The sequence below is a fragment of the Anopheles arabiensis genome, chromosome 3 (genome assembly GCF_016920715.1).
Source record: "Anopheles arabiensis isolate DONGOLA chromosome 3, AaraD3, whole genome shotgun sequence".
NCBI classification, from domain to species: Eukaryota; Metazoa; Arthropoda; class Insecta; order Diptera; family Culicidae; genus Anopheles; species Anopheles arabiensis.
Window position 1 is genome coordinate 86,388,817 of NC_053518.1, and position 27,586 is coordinate 86,416,402.

The following is a 27,586-nucleotide window of genomic DNA, read 5'->3' on the forward strand; positions in this document are numbered from 1 at the left end:
AGCCTTGCGAGCAGCAGTGATCGCCCCCAGGCTCGGTCCCCGTTCGTCCACAGAACACACAGAAGAAAGAATTTCAATTCTGCATAATCAATTTTTCTTCTCTGACCTCCTATCCCTGCCACCAGAGTTGTCTTTCCTCCCCACGGTGGCGCGTCATGCACCGCTGCTTGGACGGACTGGAGTAGCAAACTGCTTCTGTTGCGGTTCGTTTTATGATTTAAAAACAATCGTAATCGTCATTTTATCGTCGTCGTTCCGTTAGGTGGAAACGACGCTAAAAGAAACAAATGCCATTTGCTACGGAAAGAATGGCAAAGTGGAAGTTGGGTGAGAGGCCCTACATTAAATCGAATTGCATTTGTATCTGTATTTTTTTAGTCTTTCCTTTCCTCCCCCCATAGGAATGATTTTGATTGTTTCAGTACAAAATTACAGAACAACAATGTTGTTAGTGTGGCGTGTCTGTACATACGCAGTAAGCACCGCAAATGAGCAAGACTGTCTTTTCTACGCATGGGACGGCAGCCATAGACAATTATATACCACCCATCCCATCTACCCCCAGAGGTTCCCCTCAGGCTGACACACGAGCAGGAAGGGTTAGTGGGTTGTGGTTGATGGAGATAATTGGTAGCGTGTAAAGCGAATATGCTACCTTCAAATGTCACATCACGGTGCGTGTGTGTGTACTCCAAAGGCGGGGATGGGCATGTGAAGAGGAATTTAATTCTACTCCCCCACTCACCAGTCGTCGTCGGCCCTTAACGGCCATTAACGTTTCCCCCCACGTGGCGGGACACGAAGGGTCGGATGTGCAGCATTGTGTCAGACGGTTCACGGTTCACATGCACAATTCAACCGAAAACAAAATCATCATCCCTAGCCATGTGTGTCGGGGAATCTTGATGTGTTTTTTTTTTTACTTTTAATTTGATGTCATTTATAAAATTTCTTCACTTTTCACATTGAGAGTGAGGGTGCGCATATTTACAACCATGTGGCTCTCATGGCACACCTTCGGAAGGTTCCATGGAATAAGGTTATTAGTAGTTTATGTTAATGGCCTAATCGGTTGTATTTACTCATCCAGTAGATGACATCATCTTCAAAACATTTGATGTTAGTATCCCAATATTCGTATATTTGAAGCAATCATATGATCAGAGTCTGTTTTGAGCTCCAAAGATGTAAAGCAAGTTCTTACTACTTGATGATTGGAGTCAAAATAATCCTAATGTCCAATAATGTCCACGTGCTGCCATGCTTTAGTTGAAGTTCTAACAAAACTTGAGATTTTACCAAGCCACATCCGTACATTAAACTAACTGATACAACCAGCTGAAAGACTTCAGCAATTTCACAAGACATTGGAACCCTTGGATGATATTGTCCAGAGTTAAGTTGCAGCTCCACTCTTACAAATGCATTGCACACTCTGTTCCGTTCGATCGTGTTGATCTCTTTTAACCAAAACGACCAATATTGCACATAATCCGCAGACGTCCTTGAGAAGGAGAGAAAGTGGCGTTCGACCCATAATGATGTCCGTGCCACTGGTTGTCGTGACATAGATTCGTGCCGCCGGACGTGATTACACGCTATTCTCGCGCACTTCTGATACATCGTTGGAACGCTCAGAATGTTCAGATTACTTTCCGTGAGAATCACCCAACAACAGTTAACGTAAGAACTGAGCTCAATCCAGAAGACATCTTATCTTATCCGTAATTATTAAAGTTGAAGGAGATTTTTACAAAAACCTGAAGTCTGAATGCAACTTCCTTATACTCGCCCAGAGACATGCGGATAACGTTAATTGGAGGTTTGCTAATTGCATCCAACATGTGTTGAGGATAGTACTTTACGCGAATCTCAAACCTAACGTCTATCTGAAGAAGTAAGACCTCTTTAACATCTGTGAACATCTTCTTGAAGTGGCAATTAATATGAGTTGAAAAAAATGTATGTGTGCGTGAATGACTTCGTCCAGTAGTGTCCAACAAATTCCTTCCAAATCTTCAAGAACAATGAAAAGGTAAAGCCACATCCTGAAAGTATTACCATGACTTTTCACTTTCCAGAGCGATCAGGTCTAAACTTCAAATGAGCATATTATTAAGCCTGTGTATTTCTTTAGCGATGTTGGGAAGACCAGAGTTCATATTGCCTTGAGAAGTTAGATCCTTCAAATATAGGAAATGTTTCTTTGAAGTCAATTTTTTTGCCTTTTGTGCAAAATTGTATTTATTTTGAATGTTGTTCAAGATGTTATCTGTTGAAATGCAGAAGTGTAAAAGATTGAATCCATCGTTGCCGATTTTAAGCCAAATTAGGGCCAAAACAACTACGCTTCAAGATCATCCGACAGATGATCAACAAAACTGTGCAAATTTTTAGTGGAATTTCTTCAAATCCTCACCATTTATAGCATTAATATGATTTAATAAAAACATATTTTGAATCATTAAATTTTTAATACAAATTAGATTCCACACACAGACACACATTCAAACGCAAACTTGAAATGCACATTAATCGTCTTCATCCCCTCGAACCGATTAGCTCTCTTCCGTTTTATTTTGTGAAAGGGGGTTTTCTAATGTGTGTTTTTTCCATCTCCCAACCCTGATTAAAAACCTACCACCCCACCGAGCATAAAATATTCATTTTAAAACGGTTTCTTCTCTCCCCACCACCAGCACACGAGCTTTGCGCGAAGAGAAACTAACGCATCAATTCCCACAAACATCCCCTCGCGTACCACCGCAGAGACGATGTCATTTCGAACGTCATTTGGGGACCGGGGGGAAGGGGGAGATTGTCCAATTTCCCTCCCACAAACATATGCACACACACACACACGCTTAAACACAGTTTTTTTCATTGCTTCCTACAACATCACGCGCGCGCTCCTCCGAAAATCAGCATGAAGGTGTGGAGAACTAATTTAAATTAAAATATCCAGTCAATAAACCCCTAGCAGACACACACCCTCAAACACGGCCAGCCCGCCCAGTCTGGGGGCAGCACACATCTCGCGCATTTCTCGCGCTACTTTCCCCCCGTTCTCGCCGTTCTTTGCGCCGCTCGTACGCCATCCTCCTTCATTTCCATCAACCCTCGATTTAAAAAAAAAAAAGAAAAAAACCGGGCCAGCGGGGGTGGAGTAAGCTGTGGGTAAGGTAAAACTTTTTAACGATACATACATACTTTCAGAACGCAAAGGGGGGAAAAACAGGCAACCGGCCATAAGGGAGGGGAGGAGAGAGCAAAAGCGCAGAGAAGAAATCTTTCAAAATGAATAAATTGACAAAGCCAGGAGGAGGCGAAACAAGCCGGTGTCGTTCGAGGGCGGAGGTGGTGTATGGCACAAGGACGACGAAACGGGGTGAGGGGAGGGATCCCGATGAGACAACAATCGAAAAATATCCGTTTGCATTGAGAAAACAGACCGGCTTGGGCGGCCGGCAATGGGAGAGGAGGTGTGTGGAAAAGAACAACATTAAAATAAGGTATCGAAGAAACAAAAAAATGATCTCTCTTGCTCTTTCTCGTTCTCTCTCTCTAGCTCTTACACACACACACACTAACACACACTCATCGAAGATCTCTAAATTGTCTCTTTTTCCGTTTTTGTCGTCCTCCTCGTTTCCATGCGTCTTTCCATCCTGCTCATTCTAGGGCAGTTTTCTCTCTCTCCCCTCTCTCTTTCACTGCTTCTCTCGCTCTAACTCGCTGCTTCTCACTCACACCACCACCGTCGTGCTTTAAACGAGACCCTTTCGCTTCTCAATCAGTAACGATGTATTTTCTCGATATTGTCAATCAATACCACCCCCGGTACACAACCCCTAACAGCCAGTCCCCCCGTGTGTTTGCATACACCCCTTCCGCTCTGTTTTACAACCCCTTTATTGTGTGTTTCTTTTAATTCTCCTTTTTCAATCCATTTAAAATTCAACCGAAAACGAACAAAAACGATATTTTTATTCCAAAAAAATACAATTCAAACACACACACACACACACACACACACACACACACACACACACACATGATCGGAGGGAGTGGAGTTCCGCGAAATTTCCTCACCCCTTTTCCATCTCACCCCTATTTCCGACTCCCCATTCCAGTATGCAAACGATCCACACACACACACACACACACGGACAGACCTTTCGGCTTACTTGTCTTTCCTTGCCGGGCCTATTTTTCTGTAGTTCTGCGCGAATTCGAACGAGAAAAAAGGAGTTCCCTAAAGTTGCACTCCCCCAACCTTTAATTTCGCATTTCTTTTCCTTAGCATACACACACACACACACGCGTGCACGCGAACGCCAAGAAGCTCTCGTTCCCCTGGGCAACCACCGCGGGCAACCTTTACCCCTTCCGGCTAGTTGGACGGAAGGCTCGTAAAATGTTATTTTGCAAAAATCGCACACCATCGCCGAATCAGAAGGGACGCGGACGGGGACCGAAACGTGAAACGAAACGAAGAAGATTCACGCATAAATGCTAACCCCTTTTTTTTGAAAACAAAACAGCAAACAAAAAAATACAGCACATTAGAAGGAAACGTGAAGGAAAGTGACAGAATGAGCAAAAAAAAAAAAAAAGCGTCGTCCTTACTGTTCCACACAACCAAGGGGTGAAAAGAAAATACACACATGAACGGGGTATGAAGACGAACAAACAAATGTAGGAGAACCGAGCAACACACAACACACAGTAAGCATTGAACAAAAAAAAAACAGCACACGGCCACACAGGAAACCGATGCTGTCGAAGACACGATTTATGTCGCACTCGTTACACCGTACCGCTCACACGCACACACACACACACCTTCCGTTATGATTATTTGCACCACACACTCGCATGTATATATTCGCGCACCCGTCGAGGGCCAAAGAACCGTGTTCCGGGGTGTATGAAGGGCTGCGAAACGCCGCTGCACAGAAAAAAAAGCCCGGCAACAAACGTTCTAAAGCGAAATAAACGCACACACACACAACTGCACACATGGCAGCAATATGGAATATTGAAATTGGATGCGTGTGTGTGTGCGTGCTCGCGAATATTTCAAACTCGTGTGCGGTTGTTCCAGGGGACGCAAAAATGTCGAGGCAAAAGGCGTTTCTTAGGCAACCAGGTGCGGTGGAAGGGTAAGGAGGGAAGGTTGCAGGGGCATCCCTATTTCCCAGGTGCGTGGATTTTGTATTCTCTTTGTTTTATGATTTTTTTTGTGAATCGATTTTTTCCAATAATTATCATTATTTTTTTAAACTTCCGTTTTTATGAGAGTTTTTGTTCTCAATACATGTTTCTTTTTTATGCAAAATAATTCACCGTGTTTTTTCGGCTTTGCTACACTTTGATGCATGCACTTTACACACACTTACACTTTTTTCCCAACACAAGCGCGCACACACACACATACACAGAGAAAGACGCGGATGTGCATTGTATGTACACGCACTGCCGAGCGAGATATTTCTCGACTTGCGCTACACTTGCACTTTAGAGCGAAAGCAACACAGCAGCAAGAGTGTGTGAGAGAGAGAAGAGCGCAACCATCAACACGAGAGAGAAAGAGCAGAAGAGCGGACAAGAAAAAAAACGACCCAGCCAACAAAATTTAAACAAAGAAGCAGCTAGAACGAGAAAGAATACGAGCGCGCGAGCGAGCAGAACGAATCGTGTGCGAGTGAGAGAGCGAACTGCCATTTCGCTCACACATCGCGAAACGCGAATCGAAGCTGCCAAACTGGCTCTTCTTTCCCAGTGCACTGTGCGTGTGTGAGTGTGGATGTGCGCTTTTTTTTTGCTTTACTTCTTCCTTACGCATCTGAAGCAAAACTTTCAATGGAAAATAAAACAAACCAAGACGAACGGTGGTGATGATGGTGGCAAAGGGGGGAGAGGTATTTTATCCTCCCTCGTCTCTCGCACCGTTTGATTTTGCGTGTATGCGTGCCTGTATTGCAAGGGATGGATGGCGAGGAAATGCAAACCCCCCTCGCCTCTGCCTGGGTGGAGAAGCGAAGGAAGGACAACTTGAATATTAATCCCCCGCGCGCGCGTTTTATATTTCTGCCATTTTTGTTTCCCGATTTTTTTTTTCTTCTTCTTTTTTTGTGTATCTTTTGCTCTCGTCTACCGTTGCCTCTGCGCTCTTAATCTTGGAAACGGAGCATATTCACCTTGATTTTTGATTCTGCACAACACCCGCACACGCAACACACACACAGAGTTACACGAACATATCCACAGATACTTCTTGCTTGCTTCTGCAGGCCACAGACACTTCAATTTCGAACTCAAAACAATAAAAAAATGGATAAGAATCGAACGCACGCCCCAGAAGCTGTTGTCTTGCGTTTGGCTATTTTTTTGGGAGCACCACAGGAATGGAATATTTTCTTCTAAACTTCTTGAATATTCTATCACATCAAACACGTACGCATGCAGCACACAAACACATCAAAGCACACCGGGGCCCCGGGAAGGGCGTTAATTTGATTCACACCAGCCAGAGCAACGATGTTCCCGCAACGAAAATTCGTCGTTTCGAGCAGCAGCAGCCGCGCGGGCAGCCCCCATTCAATTTGGATAATTTACTCCCGTTTAGCTTTTACTTCAGCACCATCGGCGGAGGAGAAGAAGGAGAATGGGGCACCCCCAAAACACACCAGCACCAGCAGCACCAGCCCCACCAACAGGAGAGGGGTGGTTTTGATTGATGCTCTACCGCTCACTCACGGGCACAACACACTGCCGATGCGACGCGCACTGGATGGATGATTTTGTTGCTGTCGATTTTTGCATAAAATCAAAACTTAATCCACTTTTGATAATTTTTCACTCCTAAACACAAACACACACCTTCTTTTGTGCGATTGTTTAATTAAAAAACAGTCTCGCACCAAGGGCCCCTTGGATGGAGGCTGCTTAACGGGCTGCCGGCTGCGAGCGCCACACAGAACACTGCACTGTGTTGAATGGGAAATTGCACAGGGAGAGCGAACAAGCGGACGCACGTCCGTCCGCGTCGAAGGATTTTTTTGTTTTGATGGAATCTCTCTCTCGCGCGCGCACACACACGTACGGGCGGGCCAGTCGACTCTCGGTTGCGGTTTGTTGCCGTCTCTTACTTTCTGATTGGATGGAGCATGCTCTTTCGCTTTCTCGCTCTTCCTCTCGATCTTTCTCTCTCGTTTTGCTACCCCCGCTCGCGACGCACTTTCAACCCTTGTGGAACAAAAACCAATACATACGACGGTTGTACGCACACTGCTAGAGCTGCCTGTGAATGGACAGACGCACACTGCTGAATGGCATTAGTTAGGCGGTGGTCTGACCGTTGTGTGATGATTGTGAGTTGAAATTATTTGTACTGGTGCCTGAAGTTTGTTATTGTTTTTGTTACATTTGTAGGCAGCTGGGTTTAGCGCGATGTTGGTGAATGTGATTTATTTTTCTTTGACATTATAAAATACTAAAAAGTGGTACAATTATCCAAAAGGCAGGTAAAATGAGTTAAATGAGCACGTTGTTTGCAAGTTCAGAAATAGATGTATTCAAATGCTAATCAACATCAATTTTTGCAGGCTCAGACTCTAAAAAAAGGAATGCAATTCTGGCAAATGTCGCGTGCAACATAAAGGCAGTGGTCTATTTAAATTTTGCAATATGTTTAAACATTTAATTCAGAATTCATTTTTAGCTCTACGAAAGCGTGAAATTATTTATCAAATAAAATTAAAATCTAGCTGGTCTCATGGTACAGTAGTCAACTCGTACAATTTAACAACATGCCCGTCATGGGTTCAAGCCCCAAATGGACCGTGCCACTATACGTAGGACTGACTATCCTGCTATGGGGAGAATCAAAAAGTCACTGAAAGCCAAGCCCACAAGTAGTGGTACAGGCAGGCCTTGACCGACAACGGTTGTTGAGCCAGAAGAAGAAGAAAATTAAAACATTTTTTTAAGTAACTTTAATATTTAGTAACTTTTGAATATTTTGAACCCCGTTTGTTATTAATACTATACGAGAATGATGATTTTTTTTATTAAATGGAAAGAAGCATTATTTATGCATGCTAGCTTAATGTACACATAAGTCTCACATAATTGTATTACAGTCTGATCTCACAGGAAGAAGCGGATTAATCACTACGCAAACTAAGCGGACGCGTGGTCGAGGTGGGACCTCAAAAAAGGGGACCCAGCCCCCGTTCACAAGTATAATTGCTTTTCAATCCTACTCTAATTTCTAGAATTCCTCTTACAATTTCTCGATTCACACTTCAGAAAGGCCTACGTTAGTGTGGCCGCTTAGGGCCTCCACTCGTGTTAATCTGCCACTGCTCACAGATTGAACTTCGATTGCCTGCCATCTATAGAATATGTGCTTATTAGTTGCCACGTGTTTCCATAAAAATTTAATCTGGAATTACAATTGGAATTTGGGACTATGTGGCGACTAAGTGACTGACCAAGAGTTGGTTACAAAAATGTCACCAAGCATCTGATGATCGCACCAACTGTTTGACTGTCACGTCTGATTATCACAGTGACATGCTTTCGTTTCAGTCGGAATTTGTCATCACCAGTGTTGTTAATTGAAGTGTAGTGAATCTAGAATGCGATACTTAAAACAGTATCCGTTTATAACACTTGTCATGACTATGTCAGTGACTTTTTGCATATCTGATCACAGTAAAAAAAAGTCATACCAAAGTGACTGACCAAGCATTGGTTGCTAAAATGTCACCTAGCATGTATTGGACATACCAACATGGATTTTGTTTCAGTCAGAATTTATTATGACATTGACAGTGACACCTAGCAAAATGTGACCTAGCATGTATTGGACATACCAACATGGATTTTGGTTCAGTCAGAATTTTTTATGACATTGATAGTGACTTTTTGCAACACTGTACCCTACTAAAAAAGATCCAACCAGTGATACTACACTGTATAGCAATAATGAAGCTGATATTTCTAATTAAAAGCTGTTCATAATTTATCAGAAATTCATATTTATTTTGATTTCTTATTGGGTTCTGTAAATAAAGTAATAGTTGCACATCAACTGTAAAAACGTTTAAGATTTTAAAACCAACAATTATTTCATCCAAAATGAAAACAAAATCAGATGAAAAATATTAACTATTTGACTAAACAAACGGTTGTGCTGAAGACAATTTTGCTTTGATAAAACTTTACCAAAACATGATAATTGAAACCTTAAAATCAACCAATCGAGCCTCTAACAAAATGGAATGAATGAGCAAAATGATGAATGATGTTAAGCGCTCTGTCGAATCATTAATTTTACCCAAATGTGTTAAGTATTTTCATGCTACATCCCCCTGGTGCTTTTTTTATTCCAGTAAAACACAAAAACTACAATCCATACTGTACGTAGGGTAAACACGTTCTATCATTAGCGCAGCAACGTCACAGAACATTTTTATTCTACGGCGTTCTCTCGAGATTGCAACCAACACGATAACGACTCATGCCTTGCATCGAATCCATTTATCTTTCTTCGGTAATGATAATGGAAAAAAGGTTTTAAAAATGTTGTGTACAAAAAAGAAAAACATCCAATACGCAATCGCGGCCGCCAACCCAAATGCGCTTTGCGCAAGATATGCACAGACTGCGCGTAATGTGATACGTTTTGTGCAAGCGAGATAAAAATCGCTCCCAAAAGGAAGGATGCACTGTAAATATTGAAACAGCTTTTGAGCCTAGAAGGCTCTAGGATCGTTGTTGGCACAAACACACACGAACCTACAGCCATCATTTCACACGACTGGGAATGGGAAGGAAGCCAGCAGTAGGACCGGATTCCACAGATTTTTGTTCCATAATAATTAATGCTTAAGAAAGCGGCCACACTAAAACCAATGGGAAACAGGGCCATAATGAAACATTAAGTCGCTTACCTTTGGTATGTGTGCTTGTGTGTGTGTTTGGTTACTGCTTTCCTCTTTCGTTCACACCTTCTTCTTTCTTCTTCTCGGGGCCTCCCGGGGTTTTATCGCTCCCGGGAGAGGGTGAAGCTTCACCGAACCCGAAAACCGAAAATGATCATTCTGTCAGCTTTTTACAACCCCCGTACAACCCGGTGCACTTCTCCATTCAAGAATATGTCCTTTTTGCCCGTGTCTGTCCAGACACTTTCGTGTATTTTTCTTCCCCACACACACACACGCACACACGTATGTACTTTGTCTTCCCAGGTTCATCAACTGTATCCATCATCCATCATGTTTCCGTTCCGTGTTAGGTTCTGCTGATTGTTGCTGTTGCTGCTGTTGCTGCTGCTGCCTATAGTGCCTTGGAATATCCTTTCCCTTCGTTTGCTTTGTTTATCGACGAAAGAAAGAAAGGAAGAAGAAGAAGAAGAAGAAGAAAACCGCTTGATGACAAAGCGGATGCGCTGCCCCGAAGGACTCGCCCTCGGAAGACTGTAAGCAAAACCTGAACGCATACCTTAACGCTGCGCTGGCCAAAAACGCTGGGATCGTGCACGCCGTGTTGCAGGGTGAAACACTGGAACTGGTTTGTTACTTCGTAGGGAAAACCCGAAACGAAAACAATTGTGAAACAATAACCGATTCCGAGCCCTTGAAAGGCCGGCTTCGCTTGGTGTTGGTTAAAGAAGAGGACACGGAATGCTGTTTTGCACACGTACGAGCAATATTACATTACCACACGAGCACACACACACACACACACACACACACACACACACACACGGGCACAGCTTTTTTTTCCAGTGGCTAATTTGTACTGCTGCTGGATGGAAATTATTAAAAAAAAAACGTTGGTCTTTGTGTGAACAATCCCAATGTCCTTCAAAAAACGGTCCGCGCGTTTTGAGCACAAATGAATAAAACGCGAAAGGGAAGGGAAGTTGCTTTATCGTGAAGGGATGGTGGAATAAAACCCGAAAACTGGAAGGACAGCCCATCCCCGCCGTACACACACACACACACACACGCTATAATTAATGGTTGTTATGGTTCATAACGCATCCAGTGCCTACTGCTGCTGCTGCTGCTAATGCGTTCGGCCCTGGGCTGCAGCCTACTGAGGTGACAAGCATTTCCTTCCGCAAAGGCTGTGCCGCTTGGTGTGTTTCCCATTTGGGGACTGGCATCTCGCGATCAACAGACAAAAAAAACAAAAACGGAAAAAGATAGCAAGGGGGACGAAGCCCCGTATACGCGTAAAAAGAAAATTTATTGATAGGAAATATTGGTTTTTCCTCCCAAAGCACGGCAAAGCGCGTGAGGCATCATTATTAGTCCGTCCGAGGTCGTAAAAAAAAGGAATGGAACGAAAAGGGAAAAAACCCTCTATTGGCTCGTGCGCTCGTCGTTGAAAAAAAAAAAAAACACGGAGAGAATCGCTGATAACCCCTCACACATTGAGGGATTGCGAGGGGTAACAATCTTTCCCCCTCTACAGCACGCGATGCCCCGGCGCCGCGCTGATGCACTTGCGGCACAGCATCCTTGTCGGGAGGCGCACTGGCAAGGCAGTTTAGGTAAGGCAACACCTTATCCACGGGACGCATGGGTGTGGTAGGAACTTCCTTTACGGTAAGATAAATACCCTTCCGAAGGAAGGGATAAAGCACGCGGGCACGCGACGCGAACACAGAGCGAGAAGGAGAGTCTAACTCCCTTACTTTACATACAACATTACATTAACATTAGCGCATCGAGAAACTCGCCGCGTTTCCCCCTCTTTCTTTTTCGTACGATCACGAATTTAAACCAAAATTCCTTTTTTCGTTCGGATAAGGCCACGGAAGGCGAAAAAGGAAAAGCAAACAAAAGTGATGTATGTTTTTTGTTTAATTTAAAAAGTGTAATAAAAATAATAATAAAAAACAGGGAAAATACATGGAAATTTTCAGCAGATTTTGTTCGCTTCGTACGCGCCCGGTTAGACTACTGTGAAGGCTATGTGTATAGGAGGTATACAAAATAAGAGAAACAACTAAATTCTTCATAACACGTGGATAACAACCCGGACAAACAAAGAAAGACTGCTCCTCCTACTCCTTCCAGCACACGCTTTTCTCGCTCGCAGCTCGCAGCTGCCAAATGGTCCGCAAATTTAAGTACTAATAATGTTGTTTAACGCTATCATTCTACATTTCTCGTTCGATTTTATCGGATTTCACCGTAAGCCACATTGCTGCAAGGCCACTAAGAAGTGTTGTGTGCATCAGTTTCTTTCCTCGCTTTTCTTACTATTTCTCTCTCTCTAATGCAATATAGGAATCATTTGCCATCCGCTTCATTTTCTATTCATTATGTTTTTTCGTTCTTTAAGTAAAAATGGTTAAATGTTACAAAAAACCGTCCACTACTCGAACAATTCCAATCCTTTCCTTTTGCTATCTTATCATTCTGCGCCCTTGAATACTTCTTTCCCTTCTTTGCCGGTACGCGAACGCAACTCCTAATTCTAATGGCACTTTTCTATTTTACATGGACAACAAAACACGCGCGCTCTTGAATGGTATGCTTTGCATTTTTCTCCTGCTTTTTCCCCCTTTTCAAACCGGCCGACCGACACACGTCCGTTGTTTGCGAAATGTGTCACACATGCCACACACTCTGCTTTCCGCGAGGGCGACGACCGCGTTCTGCTTTTTTTCTTTTTTGCTTTCTAAATTTTAAAATATATAAACCCATGCAAAAAAATCCCTTTTTTAACACCTCTTTATGCACTCGTTCCCCTTCATTTTTTTGTTGCGAATTTTCCGACACCAGCGCAGCACAGTGGCCGCGGTGCGCGCGTGTATGATTTTGGTGGGCCGCTGATAAACCGACCCCTTTTTTTAAAGTTCGATACTCTTTTTTTTAAACAATATTTGATCCCTTTTTTGCCGCGAAAAAACAACGATTTTTGCTTCATTTTGCTCGCATTGGATTGTGAAAGAAAAACGGCAAAATAATCACATCACGCTTTGCTTTCTTTCTTCCTTCTTTTGGGAGCGGGACGGTTTAGTTCTCCGCTGCTGGTCCAGATCCAGGAGGCGTACTTGCTCCCTCATCCCATACATGTATATGAGCGTACTTTGTTCCCGTTTTGTAGCGCGCGTTTGTCACATTTGCACGCGATTTGCACGCGCGCACGGCGTATCTAAATAACTGTTAGCTTGCCATTTCCCCACCCGATTATTGGCCAGCAATCTGCAAAATAGAATGAAGCGATACAATGTAAGTGTGTGTGTGTGTGTGTGTGTGACAGGGACAAGAAGCACGCTGAAGCGCATACTTACAACCAACAAATTGCCACTCTTTGCCCGCGTAATGCTCGGCTGCGGGCCCGTCTGTATTTCGATGACGCCAGTCTTGCCTCTGACTAGGTTGTGGGACAGTCTGCGAAACAAAAAAAAAAAGGGAAATTCACATTAATATTAGCGCGAACAAATGCTGCGCCTGATTGACAGAAGGGCAGAGTGTTCACACGTACGAGCCCGTATCGACGATGTTAATGATGCTGCGGTTCTTGGTCGCGTCCAGGATCCAGATGCAGCACTCGATGATGTCCGGCACGTCCAGTATCAGGTCGCCCTTGTCCTTCTTCAGCTCGAGCGGGATGCGTATCAGCATGATGCCGTCCCGCTCGTTCGTGATGCAAAAGTCCACCTTGTCCAGCGGGAGCCGATGCTTCTGCTTGTACGTTTTCCCGTCCAGCAGATAGACCGCCTTGTTGGACAGCAGGAAGAACCGTTCCCGTGGTTTGTAGCCGCGCCGATCGTACTTCACGACCGGGGTGGAGTACTGCCAAAGCGGTTGGGGGGAAAGGAAAAGCGAATTTTAAATTTTAATAAATGAACGTTCCCATTTTAGGTGGCAGCAAACACAACTCACATGCAGCTTTTCACCGTTCATCTGCGTGACGGTAAAGTTGGAGATTTGGGTCGCGTGCTGCTTCGCGATGCGATCGTCCACAAACCACGGCCCGACGCTTTCCGGGTAGTTGCGCTTGCTGTTCTTGAACACCGCCTCGGACAGGACCTTCAGGTCGAGCTGGCGCTTCCTCTCCGCGTTCAGCGCCACCCGGTAGCACCGGGCAAGGTGCAGCTTGTGCATCTGGCGCAGCAGTATCGATGCGTCCTGGCAGTGCTTCGGTGCGGCTATCCAGGTGTGGTTCATGAACGACGTCGGCAAGCTTTTCGCCAGCTTCAGCAGCCAGTGGCGCTTGGTCAGCTGGATGAACGACCGGTTGCACTCGTTCGGTTCGTCGTGCCGCGTGATGAAGCCCTTGATGAAGAACCGTATCTTGGCCGTCGCGTCGCGCCGCCGCTTCAGCATCTGCACTGCCAGATAGCGCCGGATGTACGTCTGCCCCACGATAATCTTGCGCCGAATCTCGAGGTACGCCTTGCGCTGCCGGCGTCCCTTCCAGCGGGCCTGTATGATCGAGGCCAGATAGTGCTTGCGCGCCTGGAACGCATCCTCCGTGTCGAACAGCGTCTTCGGGAAGCGGATGAAAATCTTCGTCTTGCCCATGCGATAGTCGTCCTTCCCGTAGCCCAGCTCGTTCGCCAGTATCTGCACGCCGTCCTGGGCCGGGCCGTGATAGTGGGGCCACGTCTGCCGGCTCAAGCACTTGTACCGCTGCAGGAACAGCTCGTACGTGCGGCGGTACGCGAACCCGGCCCGCCGCACGCGCAGATTCTCCATCAGCCCCAGATACTTGACCTGGTGCCGCACCAGCTCCACATCGAACTGGCTGTGCGTTTGCAGATCGTTCGGCTTGATGCACCGGATGTAGGACGGCTCCTTGCACATCAGTATGTCCATCAGGTTGTTGAGCGAGTTCTTGAACTGCGTCACGGCCGTCTCCGGGCGCCGCTTGCTGCCGATGTCGGCCGCCGGGAAGCAGCTGCGTATGATGCCGTTGCTGCACTCTGCCATCGTTTCCTTCAGGTCGCGGAACAGCAGATCGTTGTTCTTGTCCAGAAAGCCGTGCACACTGTACGTCACGTCGCCGGCATAGTGCACCAGCCGGAACTCGTCCCGGCCCATCGTCTTCTGCACCGTCGTCGAGGCGCGACTGTGACAGATGTAGTGCGGATGCGAACCCAGGTTGTCGTTCATCTTCGCCAGGAAGCTCAGATCGGTCGGATCGCCCGGCCGCAGACACTCCTCGTCCATCAGCGCCACGATGCCCTTGTGCTTTTCCTCGATCAGGTTGCAGATCACCTTGTTGTCGAAGTACTCCACCGGCACCCACTCGATGCCCTCGCGCAGGTACTCCTCCTGCTCCTGCTTCAGCGTCAGCTCGATGAACAGCTGCTGCAGCTTCTCGTTGCAGAAGTTGATGCAGAACTGTTCGAAGCTGTTCTTCTTGAATATCTCAAAGCCGTAAATGTCCAGTATGCCCATCACGCTGTTCTTCTTCGGCAGGTCGGCCGCGTGCAGCGAGGTGTTGATGCGTGACACCAGCCAGGTGAAGAGCCGATCGTACACCGCCTTCGCCAGTGCGTCGCGCGCGTAGATGGCAAGGTCGCGGTTCAGCGGGCTCGTCACTATCTCGCCCCGTGCCTCGATCGTACGGTGCGTGAAGGCGCTCGTTAGTTGCTCTTCGTTGCATCCCAAAAGCTAAAACCAAAACGTTGGAAATTAGTACCTAAGAGATATGTGGCTAGACATCTTCGAAGAAAGGGTCATTTCACCTTTGCAATCGCTGTGACCGATTCCGGCTTCAGGATTTTCGCCTTGCCTTCCTCCTCCGTGAAGCCGACGTTGCCCATATGAAGGACTGCGGCCACAATATCCAGAATCTGTCGTTGCTCCTGATCCGGAATTTCAATAACCGTCATCGCTCTCTGGACCATGCGGAAGTTGTCCGCGTCGCGGATGTTCGGGACATTTCCATTAGCCTGTTGGAAGGTTACGAAATTATTAAAAAACAGCTCTTGGTCATATCTAATCTAAGTTCTTAGATCGTTCTTAGATTCGCAATCTTTCGATGCGATTCATTCGTATTATTACACTCTTGAATTGATTCTCTAAAGATTCATGAATCTCTAGAGATCAATAAATCTCTGAAGATAGATGGCTCATAAATCTCGGAAGATACATGGTTCATAAATCTCTGAAGATTGGTGAATCTCCAAAGATTCAATGAGCCCCAGCAATTCATGACTCATAGAGATTCATAATTCGCCACATATTAATAAACCTTCAGAGAATCATCCTCAGAGATTTATAAATCTTCTTCGAATTCAAAAAATCGTAATTCTTCGGAGATTCAGTAATCTCAAACTTCGAGGTTCAGATTCACTCAATCAGTTCAAAAATTCATTCCGATTCATGAATCTGAATCAGAACTACCCATCCCTAGTCCTTACCCCATCGCTCAGATAGTAGAACGTATCCAGATTCCTCTTCAGGTGCAGCTCCCGCAACAGATTGTCATCCGCACCGGCCAGCAGCTGGTAGAAGATGTGAAAGTTTCGCTCCCCACCGCTCTGATGGATGACGCGCGATTTCTCCAGCAAATAGTTCAGAATGTTGCCGCCCTCCGGGACGCCGGCAAAATCGAACTGCACGTCCATGTACTTGCCGAACCGGGACGAGTTGTCATTCCTGTTCGTCTTTGCATTCCCGAACGCCTCCAGCACCGGGTTGCTCTGCAGCAGCTTATCCTTCACGCCCTCCACATTTTGCGTGTGGCCGGTGGCTGCCGCTATAAACTGTAGCACCTTCTTCGACGCTTCCGTCTTGCCCGAACCACTTTCGCCCGAGATTAAAATACACTGGCCGCGGTTCTCCTCTGTCAGCGAGCGGTACGCATTGTCGCTCAGCGCAAAGCTGGTAGGAAGTAGAAGTACACAAGAATAAGAAGAGATCGCGGCACCGCTTGTGAGTTTATTTTTGCAGTTAAATAACCTTCAAGGGAAGGAACGCGCCCGACGCCATACCGTCTCGCGAGGAGAGTACGCTAGAGAATAGGGGTTTTTTTTTTGGGTTCGTTGACACTTACACATGTGGCGGGGCCTCGAAAAAGTGTCGCTTCCGGTACTCTTTGACGTCACTCTCGGTGTAGATTGGGAGCTCCTTGTACGGGTTTACCGAGATCAGGACATGGCCAATGTAGGTCTGTAGAAAAGCGAAAAAGAAAGACGCATTAGCAGTGATACGAGATACGGCATATGGGACAGACAGTCAGAGGCAACCCTTTAAACAATGTATTGTAAAGTAATTTGATCGGTTGGCTTTTTGGCCGGACTGAACGCTAATGTCGGAGGGTCGTCGTACCATTTCCCAATTTCCAGGTTTGCAACCCCAATCGTCGACCGTACACAGTAGCTGAAGGATTAAAGTATCATGTTTCGATCATAATTCGCTTGTCGTTCATACTCCCCCCGCTCCATCCAGGTCAGTTCGATGCATACAGTCCAACGTAACGTCCGGAAGGAAATCGATACCAGTAGACGAGCTCCGAGACGGCAGCGAGCGTATGATTTATGATGGCGTCACCCGTCCCGAACTCGGATTATCACAGAGGAGAAAGCATTCTTGTGGCCTTAAAACACTCACATAGATAAGATTCTCCTGGAAGCGCTTGCGCAGGTTATCGATGAACGCGTCCTCACTTTGATAGTCCTCCAGTAGCACCTGATCCTGCAGGCCTACCCGATCGCGATCGTGTAGTCCGCGCTCCATTTCGGTTGCTTTCCACCGTCCGCAGTTTAGTGTTCTGAAACAAAACGAAGCGAAATAAAACAAAGCCAATCAGTAAACGGGACACTCCTTACTTTGAAATCCTTATCATATCTAAAAGGGGGTTTTAGCTTTGATATGGAAACAATCACTCGGATCTCGATTACCACTAATAAACCAATATAAGACTTTGGAAGCGTGATCTGACATTCCTCGCTCTTCCAATCGATGCCATAGTCAGCGCCGATCCTGGACCGATTATGTCACCAAATTGGCTTTTTGATTGTCACCCAGCGGCGGTCAGTCTTTATCAGTCCAAGCTTCTCAATTGCTCATTTCACAAGTGTGTGAAGTGCGCCACTTCGGTGGTGTTTGTCAAACCTGATCACGCGCAGCTCTTATCAGCGCTGCCTGTTGAAGGTGTTGAAAAAGCACTTGAAGACGTTTGATGATTTGCTATAGATATCGCAACGGAGACGTTGATTTGCTCTAGTTGAAAGCATTGCCATCTATTTCAAAATAGGCAATGTAGGTCCAAACTAGGGCAACCTTCTAACAGTTTTTTTGTTAACAATTTCATGCAATTTTTGGATGCGACCTACTAGCATTACCTTATTACTACTTTCCTTTCGCCAACGAGCAGTCATTGTCCAAAAAGGTTTAATAATTCTAATGGACGATGTTGTAAATAATCTCTCCGGGGTGTAGTTCAGCATAATTGTACACTATTATGGTGATGGTATGACCCGTGGTTGGGTTTGTCCCACAACCACACTTATATGGGCAATACATCTTAACCAGACATTCCACCAGACGGGGTTTTTATTGTAGTCACGTTAGCATCCAGTGCATAATTATTCAGCTTTTTGACGTTTCCCGTTTTTGTATGAATCCACCGCCGTAATCATGAGCTTAATAGACGCAATCCCTTTTAAAAGAGACACACCTAGCTGCAATATCCCCGTTGGTGTAATTACACCTGGTCACAGTCATTTTTCATACCCAAACAAAACGCACGCTATTATGGCTGTTACGCAGACACTGTAAGTTAGAGAGGTAAAGTGCACAGATCATCTTACTCCATTTCTCTGCACTGCTTTTTGATTGATCACCGTGTGGCCCCCGTTGAGGATGAATAAATTTATGATCACAGCACGGCATTTGCCACTACACGCTGATTTGATTTAATACGAAAATTATCCTCACAGTAGCATCGTTCACCGAACAAGGTTTTTTTTACAGCACAAGCACACGTTAGAAGAGCAACGTCCAGTCAGATCGGCTACCGATCGGCTGTGTGGATGAGCAAGTCAATTTGTGAATCTTTAATGTGTGTGAAAAAAGATCAGAATCAAAAGAAGAAGTGAGACAGCAATGCATTTAGTGCTGCTATGGTAAAGTGTATCAGTGCGCTGTTTACTATTTACTATGCGAACGGCAAATCGTAAACATGGAAGGTTCAATACAGGGTTGAGCAACCTATCCACGTATCTCGAAGATCCGCGTAAGTCGAATTTCATGTATTTCAGCTAAAATACATTTGTTTGTTTTTTTTTTTATCAAAACTGATTTATTTTTAATTAACGATTTAATGTTTCACATGATTAAAAAAAAACAACGTCGTCAACCATGGGTTGCTCAACCCTGATTCTTTTTGTTTTGTTTCGGAAAGGAAATGACACAGAGATGTTGAAACCTTATTGCATACGATAGGATTGTAGCTAACGAGGGCATCCTAATTGGTAAGTTATACGATAGAGAGTAAAAAAGGGACACACATCAGAAGATCAGAAGATCATCAGAATCTTTATACCGATTCCAAATGATCTCTATTACCAGGACGTACCCCAAAACGCTTACCTACTGAAGGTGTTAACCCGTAATGATTGATCATAAACTAACACCAACAAATTTGAGATAAAAACAGTACCTCTACACAAACTCCAACAAGCAAAGCGCTTGCACGATAAGAGGGCGCCCGTTTTTTCCCATAATTACCCACACGCTCACTCTGTACTGGCGTAGCTGCACCATCAACCTGCAGCTGCACCATCGTCATCTCATCGCGTGATCTCGCGATGCGTAAAATGCATTTTATTTAGCAGCTCGAGCCGCTCGTGTGGTGTTCGACAAACGAGGCGCATCTAATAGTTCCGGGAGGTGGTTTGTTGTTGGTGCTATTGAATCATTTCTCACCCTCCTCACGCGGTGAAGAAGACGAGGGGGAGACCGTAAACAACAGCGTTAAAGAAAAACGGTTCGACAAAATCTCCCCCGTCGTGATGGTTTTATGATCGGAGTAGTGATGCACACTTGCTTGGTTGGGAAGAGATAAGCGCTGACCCACCCGGTGCATTTCCCTTTCGTGGGCAATGAAACGCGTCCCTTGGCCAGGGAAAGGTAGATACAAATTACACCCTTTAGAGATAATCGACCAGCAATGGAATTAGCAGCTGACAGCGAGAAGAGTGAGAGTTGATAAGGGACTGAACACTGCACCCAATAACTCTTATCCTGTACGGAGTGGCGTACCATTTCCCAAGTGGAAGTTAGATCGTCGCAGAAATTAGATCACTTCCTTCCTTCGTTTGTCGTGATTTACACGCACCGATAAGAAGGCAACGTGACACGATTGTCACGTTGACGTTTTTTTTTTGTCAATTAGGAAGAGGATGGACTCTTGTCCGGGGTAGGAGGCACCATCCAACACTTGTCTGGCCTGTTTGTCCTCCGCCAATCGCAGACCGTTCAAAGTTTTACTGTCTCATCATACTTCATACATTTAGTTTGTCATTAGATATCAAGATTGCCTCCAATTCCAGCTGTTTTGATTGGGTACTGTGCTCCAACATCATATGTATCACGCAAAGGCGTACGCGAGCGGAGCGTGCGCGCGGGGGTTTTATGGTCATAAATAATTGTTTTACGATCGCATCGTTTGCCCCGACAGGAAAAGTATTATTGAACCCTTGTGGATGGGGCAGAGGGAGGAGGTTAAGGAGTTCGAAAGACGATGGTGATGACACACACACATTGCACCGGTCGTCCACGATCGTATAAACCTCCGACGAAGGCAATCAGGCTTTGAAGTGAAGCATCCACCAGAACCATCTGAGGTTGCGGGCGGACCTTGAGAGGTCCGTTGCTCCTCACCGTGACTGTGACCAGCAGCAGTTTTACAATTCCCTTCAAACGAAAGTGTAATAGTAAATAGGAAGGAATGTAATGGTGTGATATTGGTCGCAAAACAAAAATAATTGCCACGGTCAGGGACAAAAAAGCGATAACTTGGAGCATATTATACGCTTTTTTGTGTGCGCGTGTTTCGCAAAATGTATAAATTAAAAACATTTTCCCAAAACAACCCCAAAGATCTTCAATTAGAGAAATTCCCATATATCAGCACAAACTCCAATTCGGAAGATGACAATCGTACGGGCATTAATATTCCAAAAAAAAACACCAATTTTCACCCAATCCGCATTTAATTGGCCTAGCTACCCGTGTCTTCTGTCCAAAACCACAGCTGTATCGGGTTGTTTAACATCGTTAATCTAACTCTCCACTCCGCAAGATAAGAGACAACGTCCCTCTTGTATGTCGCTTGTAATGATAGCCTGCTAAACACACATTAACACTCCCCGCCAAAAAAAAAACAACACACGATCGGAGGAGACGGACACACATTAAAGGCAGAAGGTTTGTGCAGTCTGGCGTTACAAAATTTGCGGCCAAAATCAATCATTAGGATTAGTGAAACCGAACGAAGTAGCGGGAGAGTCTTGCGTCGTTCAAGAAGTGGCCGCAGCCCTATCGCACGCTCGATGCGGCGAATATGCACATAAACGCCATGCCATACACACTTCATCGAAACGGTTGAGATAATTATCAGCGCGAAAGCCGATAGTAGCAACAACGGGGTTTTTCGCGATAACTGCAATCGAGGAGCGCATTGTATTAGGCGGGTGTTGGTGTCTGTGTGCTTTCTGTTTCAAATATCCCCTCCGCCGTCACCCTTTGAGTTAATTTCAATGGGACTATCGTTAAACAAATCGCGAAAAAAAGTTAGCACACGCGAGTAAGTACTTTCATAATCGGTGCATACAAGGTTACCACAGTGTGTGTGTTGTGACGCATGTACCAGTGCGGATACAGAGGGCGAGTGGGTGTTAATAAATCCCACCCCATCCCCTTCATTGGTTAATGTTAATCTAACAGGTCTTAGCCACGCTCCACACAGGGATTCTTTTGACACGGAAACTACCGGGAGTTACACCTTGCCAACTTCAACGACTGGACCTTGCCACTGGATGGATGATGTCAGTGATGTCAGATGGGGAAGATAGATGGCAGTTTTAAGGGTATTACTTTTCACCACCACCACCTGCACCACACACTCCGAGGCGCTGCATGGCAGGATTCGCTCACTATCAAGTGACTCATCACATCAAGTCGTTACGAATGACCAATTCCAATATTAATATGCATACACATATATTGGAGCTTGGAAGTCATCGTTCACACCTTTCCTGCTTCCAGTTCATTCAAAGTCTAACCACACACACACACCCCTTTTTGCTGTTTTTGCACCGTAAAGTCATCAACCAGTTCGATTGTTAGTCATCCACTTTTGCAGTAAGGTTGCTGACAGCCATCCTTAGAAGGAGAGTGTCCTTCCGCGGTGTGACGGTTCTATATTTGATGCGTCATCTTTTGGATGGGAGTTCTGTGTGAGTTTTTTTGTATAGTTTGGTTCCCAACAGTTATCTAAGGCAGTTTTTCAGGGAGGTTTGACGCAACTTTACGTGACGTTTGATGCTCCAAACGTTCCAGTCTGTTTGTAGAATGTGTCATTGCAATGTCTTATAAAGAATGCACTTTCAGGGAAGTTTTTTTTTGTTTTTCATATAGCATCACAGTCACAAGTCACAACTCACCTTAACACTCACAAACACCAACACAGAATCAAATCTGTTCTGCAAGGATATTGCCTGGAAGATGTATCTCCGTTTGCTTTTTAACGATAAAATCACTCTTCTCACACTACACCAGCAGCAGCATTCATGCCCCGTCAAAAGTCTAATTGGAGTACCAACAAAGAATGCAGAGCAAAAATAACTGAACCGATGGTTTCGCCTGCCACTTATCGATTGATTCGACTATCTTCTGCTTCAACAGGAAAAGCGCCCCCACCAGCCGGCAATCACCGACCTGCAATCTTATCAGTGTGTCGAGCACTTTATCGCGAAGAAGCGGGACCGACCAACGACCAAACCCGTTCGTTTATTTAGTTTCGGAGGACGCAGGTTGATTTCGGTTATCGGAGACCTCCCGTGTGCCCCAAAAGTGTTGAGGCTCTTGGTGGTGTGGAGCTTCTTCTAGCTCTGCAGTAATGCATGCGTGTGTAGGTAAACACACTCAACTCAAGAGGGTGTTGTCTTGAAGCGAACGGGTAACGTTCCACGTCGTCGTCTTCGATTGGAGATGCTGTGCACTAGAGAGAGCACAGTGTCGGTTGCATCGAATGCAGTTTTGAAATCGATCACACTGTCTCTGATCGATGATAAAGATAGACTGAAGTGTTTGCGTTTCAACATCAATAGGGGAGAAAAGCTTCCGGCCTATTGTTTTGTTGTGCCAGCTACAGCTTTTTATGTGTGTATTTTCCATGTCAACATAACATTCCAGCGTGGCTTGTCCCGGCTGTTGGTGCTGATGTTGAATGTCATAAAGTAGCTATCAGCGGTGCGATATCTGCCCGACCTGCTGGAAGCTATCTTATTATTGTCCCGCACAATGCTAGTACACCACCATAAAAGCGTCCCTCAAAACAAACTCCAGGGGAACTATTTTGATGGCAGTCTGTTGTGTGCCTTAGGAAATTGTCATAAAACTCACATATGCCTCCCGTTCCGCTTCCCTGGCAAGGAACCTGGAGTGCTCGAGGTCACCTTCCATCGAGTCATATGTCTGTCAGGAATGCAAACATGTTATCGCACACAGTTTGCCAGCTGCCCGCGCCCACGTTCCGGGATACCCTTCGCTCGAGACCTGGTAAAGATCTCCAAATATGCCGACAATTTCGTGCGTTATTTTCTCTTTCCTCTATGACGTGAAAATTCACAGTACGCATGATACCGGACGGATGGACGGAAAAGCGCAAGTATCAACCGTAATTAAACGAGGGCCGTGCGTGTGTGTGTGTGTTTGAGCGAGGAAATGAAACTGAAACAACCCGCCGATGGTGGTGTGTTGCGTGTTCGTGCGCGCGTACTGTGCGTGCTAAATTAAGTTTATTTCCCCCCTCGCTTATGTCCACGCCACACACGGCGTACAGATGGTTGGCAGGTTTTGTCCGATTTTCCAGACGCGCAGACAGGCGAAAGGAAATAAACAAATACACGCGCTCGGTGTCCGCCACATTTTCGATGAGCCGTGGGGAGATGGAAATTAAAATTCATCCCATTCTCGATTCCAATGCGATCGGACGATCGTGTCCACATGTTTGCCAACTTCTCCACTCCTGCTTCCGATTGCGATTTGTTTATTTTGATTTTCAATTTTTATGGTGTTAAATTTATGGCATGTTTTGCATTGGTTGGGAAGCGAAACAAAGTCATTTTTCGGACGAGGAAGTTAACGGGGTAGTGTAGCATTGGTGATTGGATGATCGCTAACAGTATCGCTTGTCGATCGCGTATTTTATATTGATTGATGTTATTGTGCAAAGTATTATGTGGTTAATTTTGTATTAAAAAAAACTAATCATATGAAAGTTTCAAACATATAAACTGATCCAGTTTGTCGCTAAAGTCAGTGGTTAGCAACCTTTTCAGTTTAAATCCATTTTTAAGATAATGTAATTTGGTCTATGAATTTTGTTCAAAATCATCAGGGATTTTATTCTGAATAATAAATTTTGTAAATGCGTTTTAGCCATGGAAGCGAAAAACAAACATTATCACTTTCCGCATATTTTTCCGGGCTGTTTTCAGAAGTATCAAAACATACATTCACACGGAAGTGATATTAAAGGGCCAAACAACAATGTTTATGGTTGAGCAATCGTATGTTGAAACTGAAGGTCATTTTCAATTAAAACCATCTTTAAAAAGTGTTCCATTTGATTGATTCTAAATATTGATATAATATATTAATTCATTTTATTCGACCCTCGTAGATCAATATCAATAAAAGCAAACAATTTTATGAGTTTTTAGAACAATTCATTAATAATAGAATTTTTTAATTAAAAAAAACAGAATCAAACCTATGTGACAACAAATAAATCTTGATTTTGAAAAAAAAAACTTACTAAATAACATCTTCTTGATAAGCAATAGACTTGAATTGGAAATCACAACATAAAAGATTTCCATTCACTGACCTAAGCGATCAATTGTTGATCGTATATTTTCCTAATGTCAAATACACTCAAGACAAAAAAAAATGTATGACCCTAGGCTATGACACCGATTTTTCGTTCGGTTTGTAGTAAAAAATAGATATTTGTTTAACGCTAACCTTTTTGAACAGAAAAAAACCCAGGCAACGAAACGTCCATCAACAGCGTTCCACAGGCAATGTGCGTGCGCGCTTCTACAAAGATAGCCCCAGTAGGAAATGGGACGTGTCGATATTTTTGTAAACACGTTTTGACAGCCAATGGACGATCGTTGAACGCCGCCAACAAAAAAAAAAGGTAGGACACGACTCACACAAAAAATAACGCACCAATTACCAAACAAACAAATACACACACAGCCATTTTTCAAAAACCCATCACTCTCCCTTTTTGATGGCAGGAAATTTAACGTTTTAATTAGTGAAAACGTAAGGTATTAGTAGCGGCGTAAGGAGTGGAAAGCGTTGACACAATCGGAGCTACTTTTTTTTATAGTGAAAACAATGCACTTTGAGAGGCATCAACGTGAACGGCTGCTATACAAACTGGTGGGATCTGTTCTGTTAGGGAACTGTCTACACATCGAGTGCTAGTGTGTATTAATGAGTGTGCCTATCTAACTATCTAACCATTAACCTATAAACTGAAACGTTCCCAGAAGCTGACCGCCAGCCAGCAAACCATCAGGCACATGAGGGAATCACATTAAAGCGCACCGGGTATTTAACCTTAATGAAAGCAACCCAGCAGCCAGGGTCCCTAATGAGGGGTGAATCTTTGATGAAGAAGAGTCGGCCGACACGGAAGAAACAAAAGGGCTGCCCTGTGTATCAAATTGAGCAATTCTACCGAGTTGATAGTCACTCTGGTTGCCAAGTTCCCAGGAGCTACTCCGACTCTACTGACAAAACGGATGACAGCTTCCTCTTTCGTTGCCATCAAGTGTCATCACCCTTTTACCTTCTCTGCAGCTTTAAAGATAGACGAGATGAGTTATAGCGCGTATTCTTCCCGTCTTTTCCGGTTCCAAAAACTCGAGAAGAATCTGGAGGGCCTGCCGGGATCCAATGACACTCCTCCCTCTTGTTTGCATCCCACACGCACAAGCACAAACGCAAGCCAAACCCCAACGCACGAGCCAAAACGTTCTCCCCGAATGGATGCGCTTTCTAAAAATACTTCCTTCACTGCAAGACACACGCGTGCGTTGGTGGCAGTTTGGCTAGAAGTTGCTACTACTTTGCGTAAAAACCCTGCTGTGACTCTCTCGTGCACGTGCTGGCTGTGTCGCGGTGCGGTCCATTTGCGGACAGCTCTAAAATTATTTCCCAACAACACGAGAACCCGGTAGCTGTCAAGCGATGGGTCGAGACTCTCCACCACTCCAAACCATGATGCGACCATCGCTCGTCGATGTCGGTTCGGCAAGATGTAGTGATACTATTTTACGGAATCAAATGATCTTCATCCCCTCTTTCGAGGTTTGCCTTCAACTCGATCGAAGCGATCGGGTTGTGCTGAAGGTTGCAAATCTTTCAGCGTATTTCTGGCACTGCAATAAAACCCAACCGAGAGGACTGGACATCTTTCCAGGGCCTGTCAAAAATAGAACCTCGCCGGCGAAAGATCGGCAAAAACAGCACGGACGCCGATCTCGAGGAGAGACCTTCGCACCGTCGTTGGACGGTCATTGGTACGAGCAATCACAACAGCAAGCTCAAACATTCAGAGCAGGCCGAGCACGGCACAGCGGAACCCGACTAATTGCAGGACCGGGATGCGATAAATCAACGCAAGGGGGTTTTCAAGAACGGACCACGATCGTACTGACACAGGTCAGTTCCCGGACGACGACGACGACGACGACGTCGAGTGTCGAAGAGAATTCTTCGACTTCACTTGAACCCTTCAAGCGGAAACACACTTAACCGCCATATACCGGAATATCGGGCTGAAATTGAGATGGTTTTTATGGCTGACAGGTTAAGTTCGCCCGCCATCGGAATGATAAATGCAATCTTCATTGCCCAACGGACTGTGTGCTCTTCTCGCTTGAGGTAGGTTACCGGTATTTGCAGCGAAAGCGTGAGGATAAATCGAACCGGACAGGTGTTAATTTAAAGCTATTTAACCAGCAATTCATTAGGCGCAGCACACTTCTCCCCTGTCATGGTTGATCATGTTGCGTGATGTTGAGGTTTCAGAAGAAAAAAGATCACTCAATCGTTCAGTTTAGGGTTAATATTTTAAACACCGCAACGAAGCAACACACAGCGCAACTCGTGGCTAACACATTCTGCGAAAAAATACACCTAATCTTCTACCATTACAAACAGCAGTAGTTGCTTCAAATGTCACGCCACGTCGCATTTAAGCTGCATCATTATTTAGCAAAACCAACCCAGCAGCGCAAAACGTTTAGTTTCTTCACCCTTTTGCTAGCGCTGGAACAAAC

At 45.0% G+C, this 27,586-nt stretch overlaps 2 protein-coding genes across 8 annotated transcripts in view; both read right to left on the reverse strand.

Moving 5' to 3' along the window:
- Window positions 1-11,023, reverse strand: part of LOC120901510 — a 34,098-nt gene extending 23,075 nt beyond the window's left edge. Inside the window, exons 1-2 of one of the 3 annotated variants that reach the window (XM_040309522.1) lie at window positions 10,516-11,023; window positions 9,966-10,385 (exon numbers count right to left, since the gene is read on the reverse strand). The gene's annotated coding sequence lies outside the window, so the exon portion shown is untranslated. Of the gene's footprint in view, window positions 1-6,203; window positions 7,056-9,965; window positions 10,386-10,515 lie in introns of those variants that run through there. The other 2 variants (XM_040309523.1, XM_040309520.1) reach the window with 2 other exon arrangements.
- An 847-nt stretch (window positions 11,024-11,870) lies between these two features.
- LOC120900612 (unconventional myosin IC) overlaps window positions 11,871-27,586 on the reverse strand; it is a 28,787-nt gene continuing 13,071 nt past the window's right edge. For 2 of the 5 annotated variants that reach the window (XM_040307867.1, XM_040307868.1), the window contains 8 exons: window positions 17,604-17,763; window positions 17,047-17,162; window positions 16,412-16,874; window positions 15,734-15,940; window positions 13,923-15,659; window positions 13,522-13,832; window positions 13,328-13,427; window positions 11,871-13,238 (listed from right to left, as the gene is read on the reverse strand). In XM_040307867.1, the coding sequence (XP_040163801.1) occupies window positions 13,224-13,238; window positions 13,328-13,427; window positions 13,522-13,832; window positions 13,923-15,659; window positions 15,734-15,940; window positions 16,412-16,874; window positions 17,047-17,162; window positions 17,604-17,729 (3,075 nt within the window). In that variant the 5' untranslated portion in view covers window positions 17,730-17,763 and the 3' untranslated portion in view covers window positions 11,871-13,223. Of the gene's footprint in view, window positions 13,239-13,327; window positions 13,428-13,521; window positions 13,833-13,922; window positions 15,660-15,733; window positions 15,941-16,411; window positions 16,875-17,046; window positions 17,163-17,603; window positions 17,764-17,893; window positions 17,983-18,805; window positions 19,011-22,663; window positions 22,890-27,586 lie in introns of those variants that run through there. The other 3 variants (XM_040307866.1, XM_040307865.1, XM_040307869.1) reach the window with 3 other exon arrangements.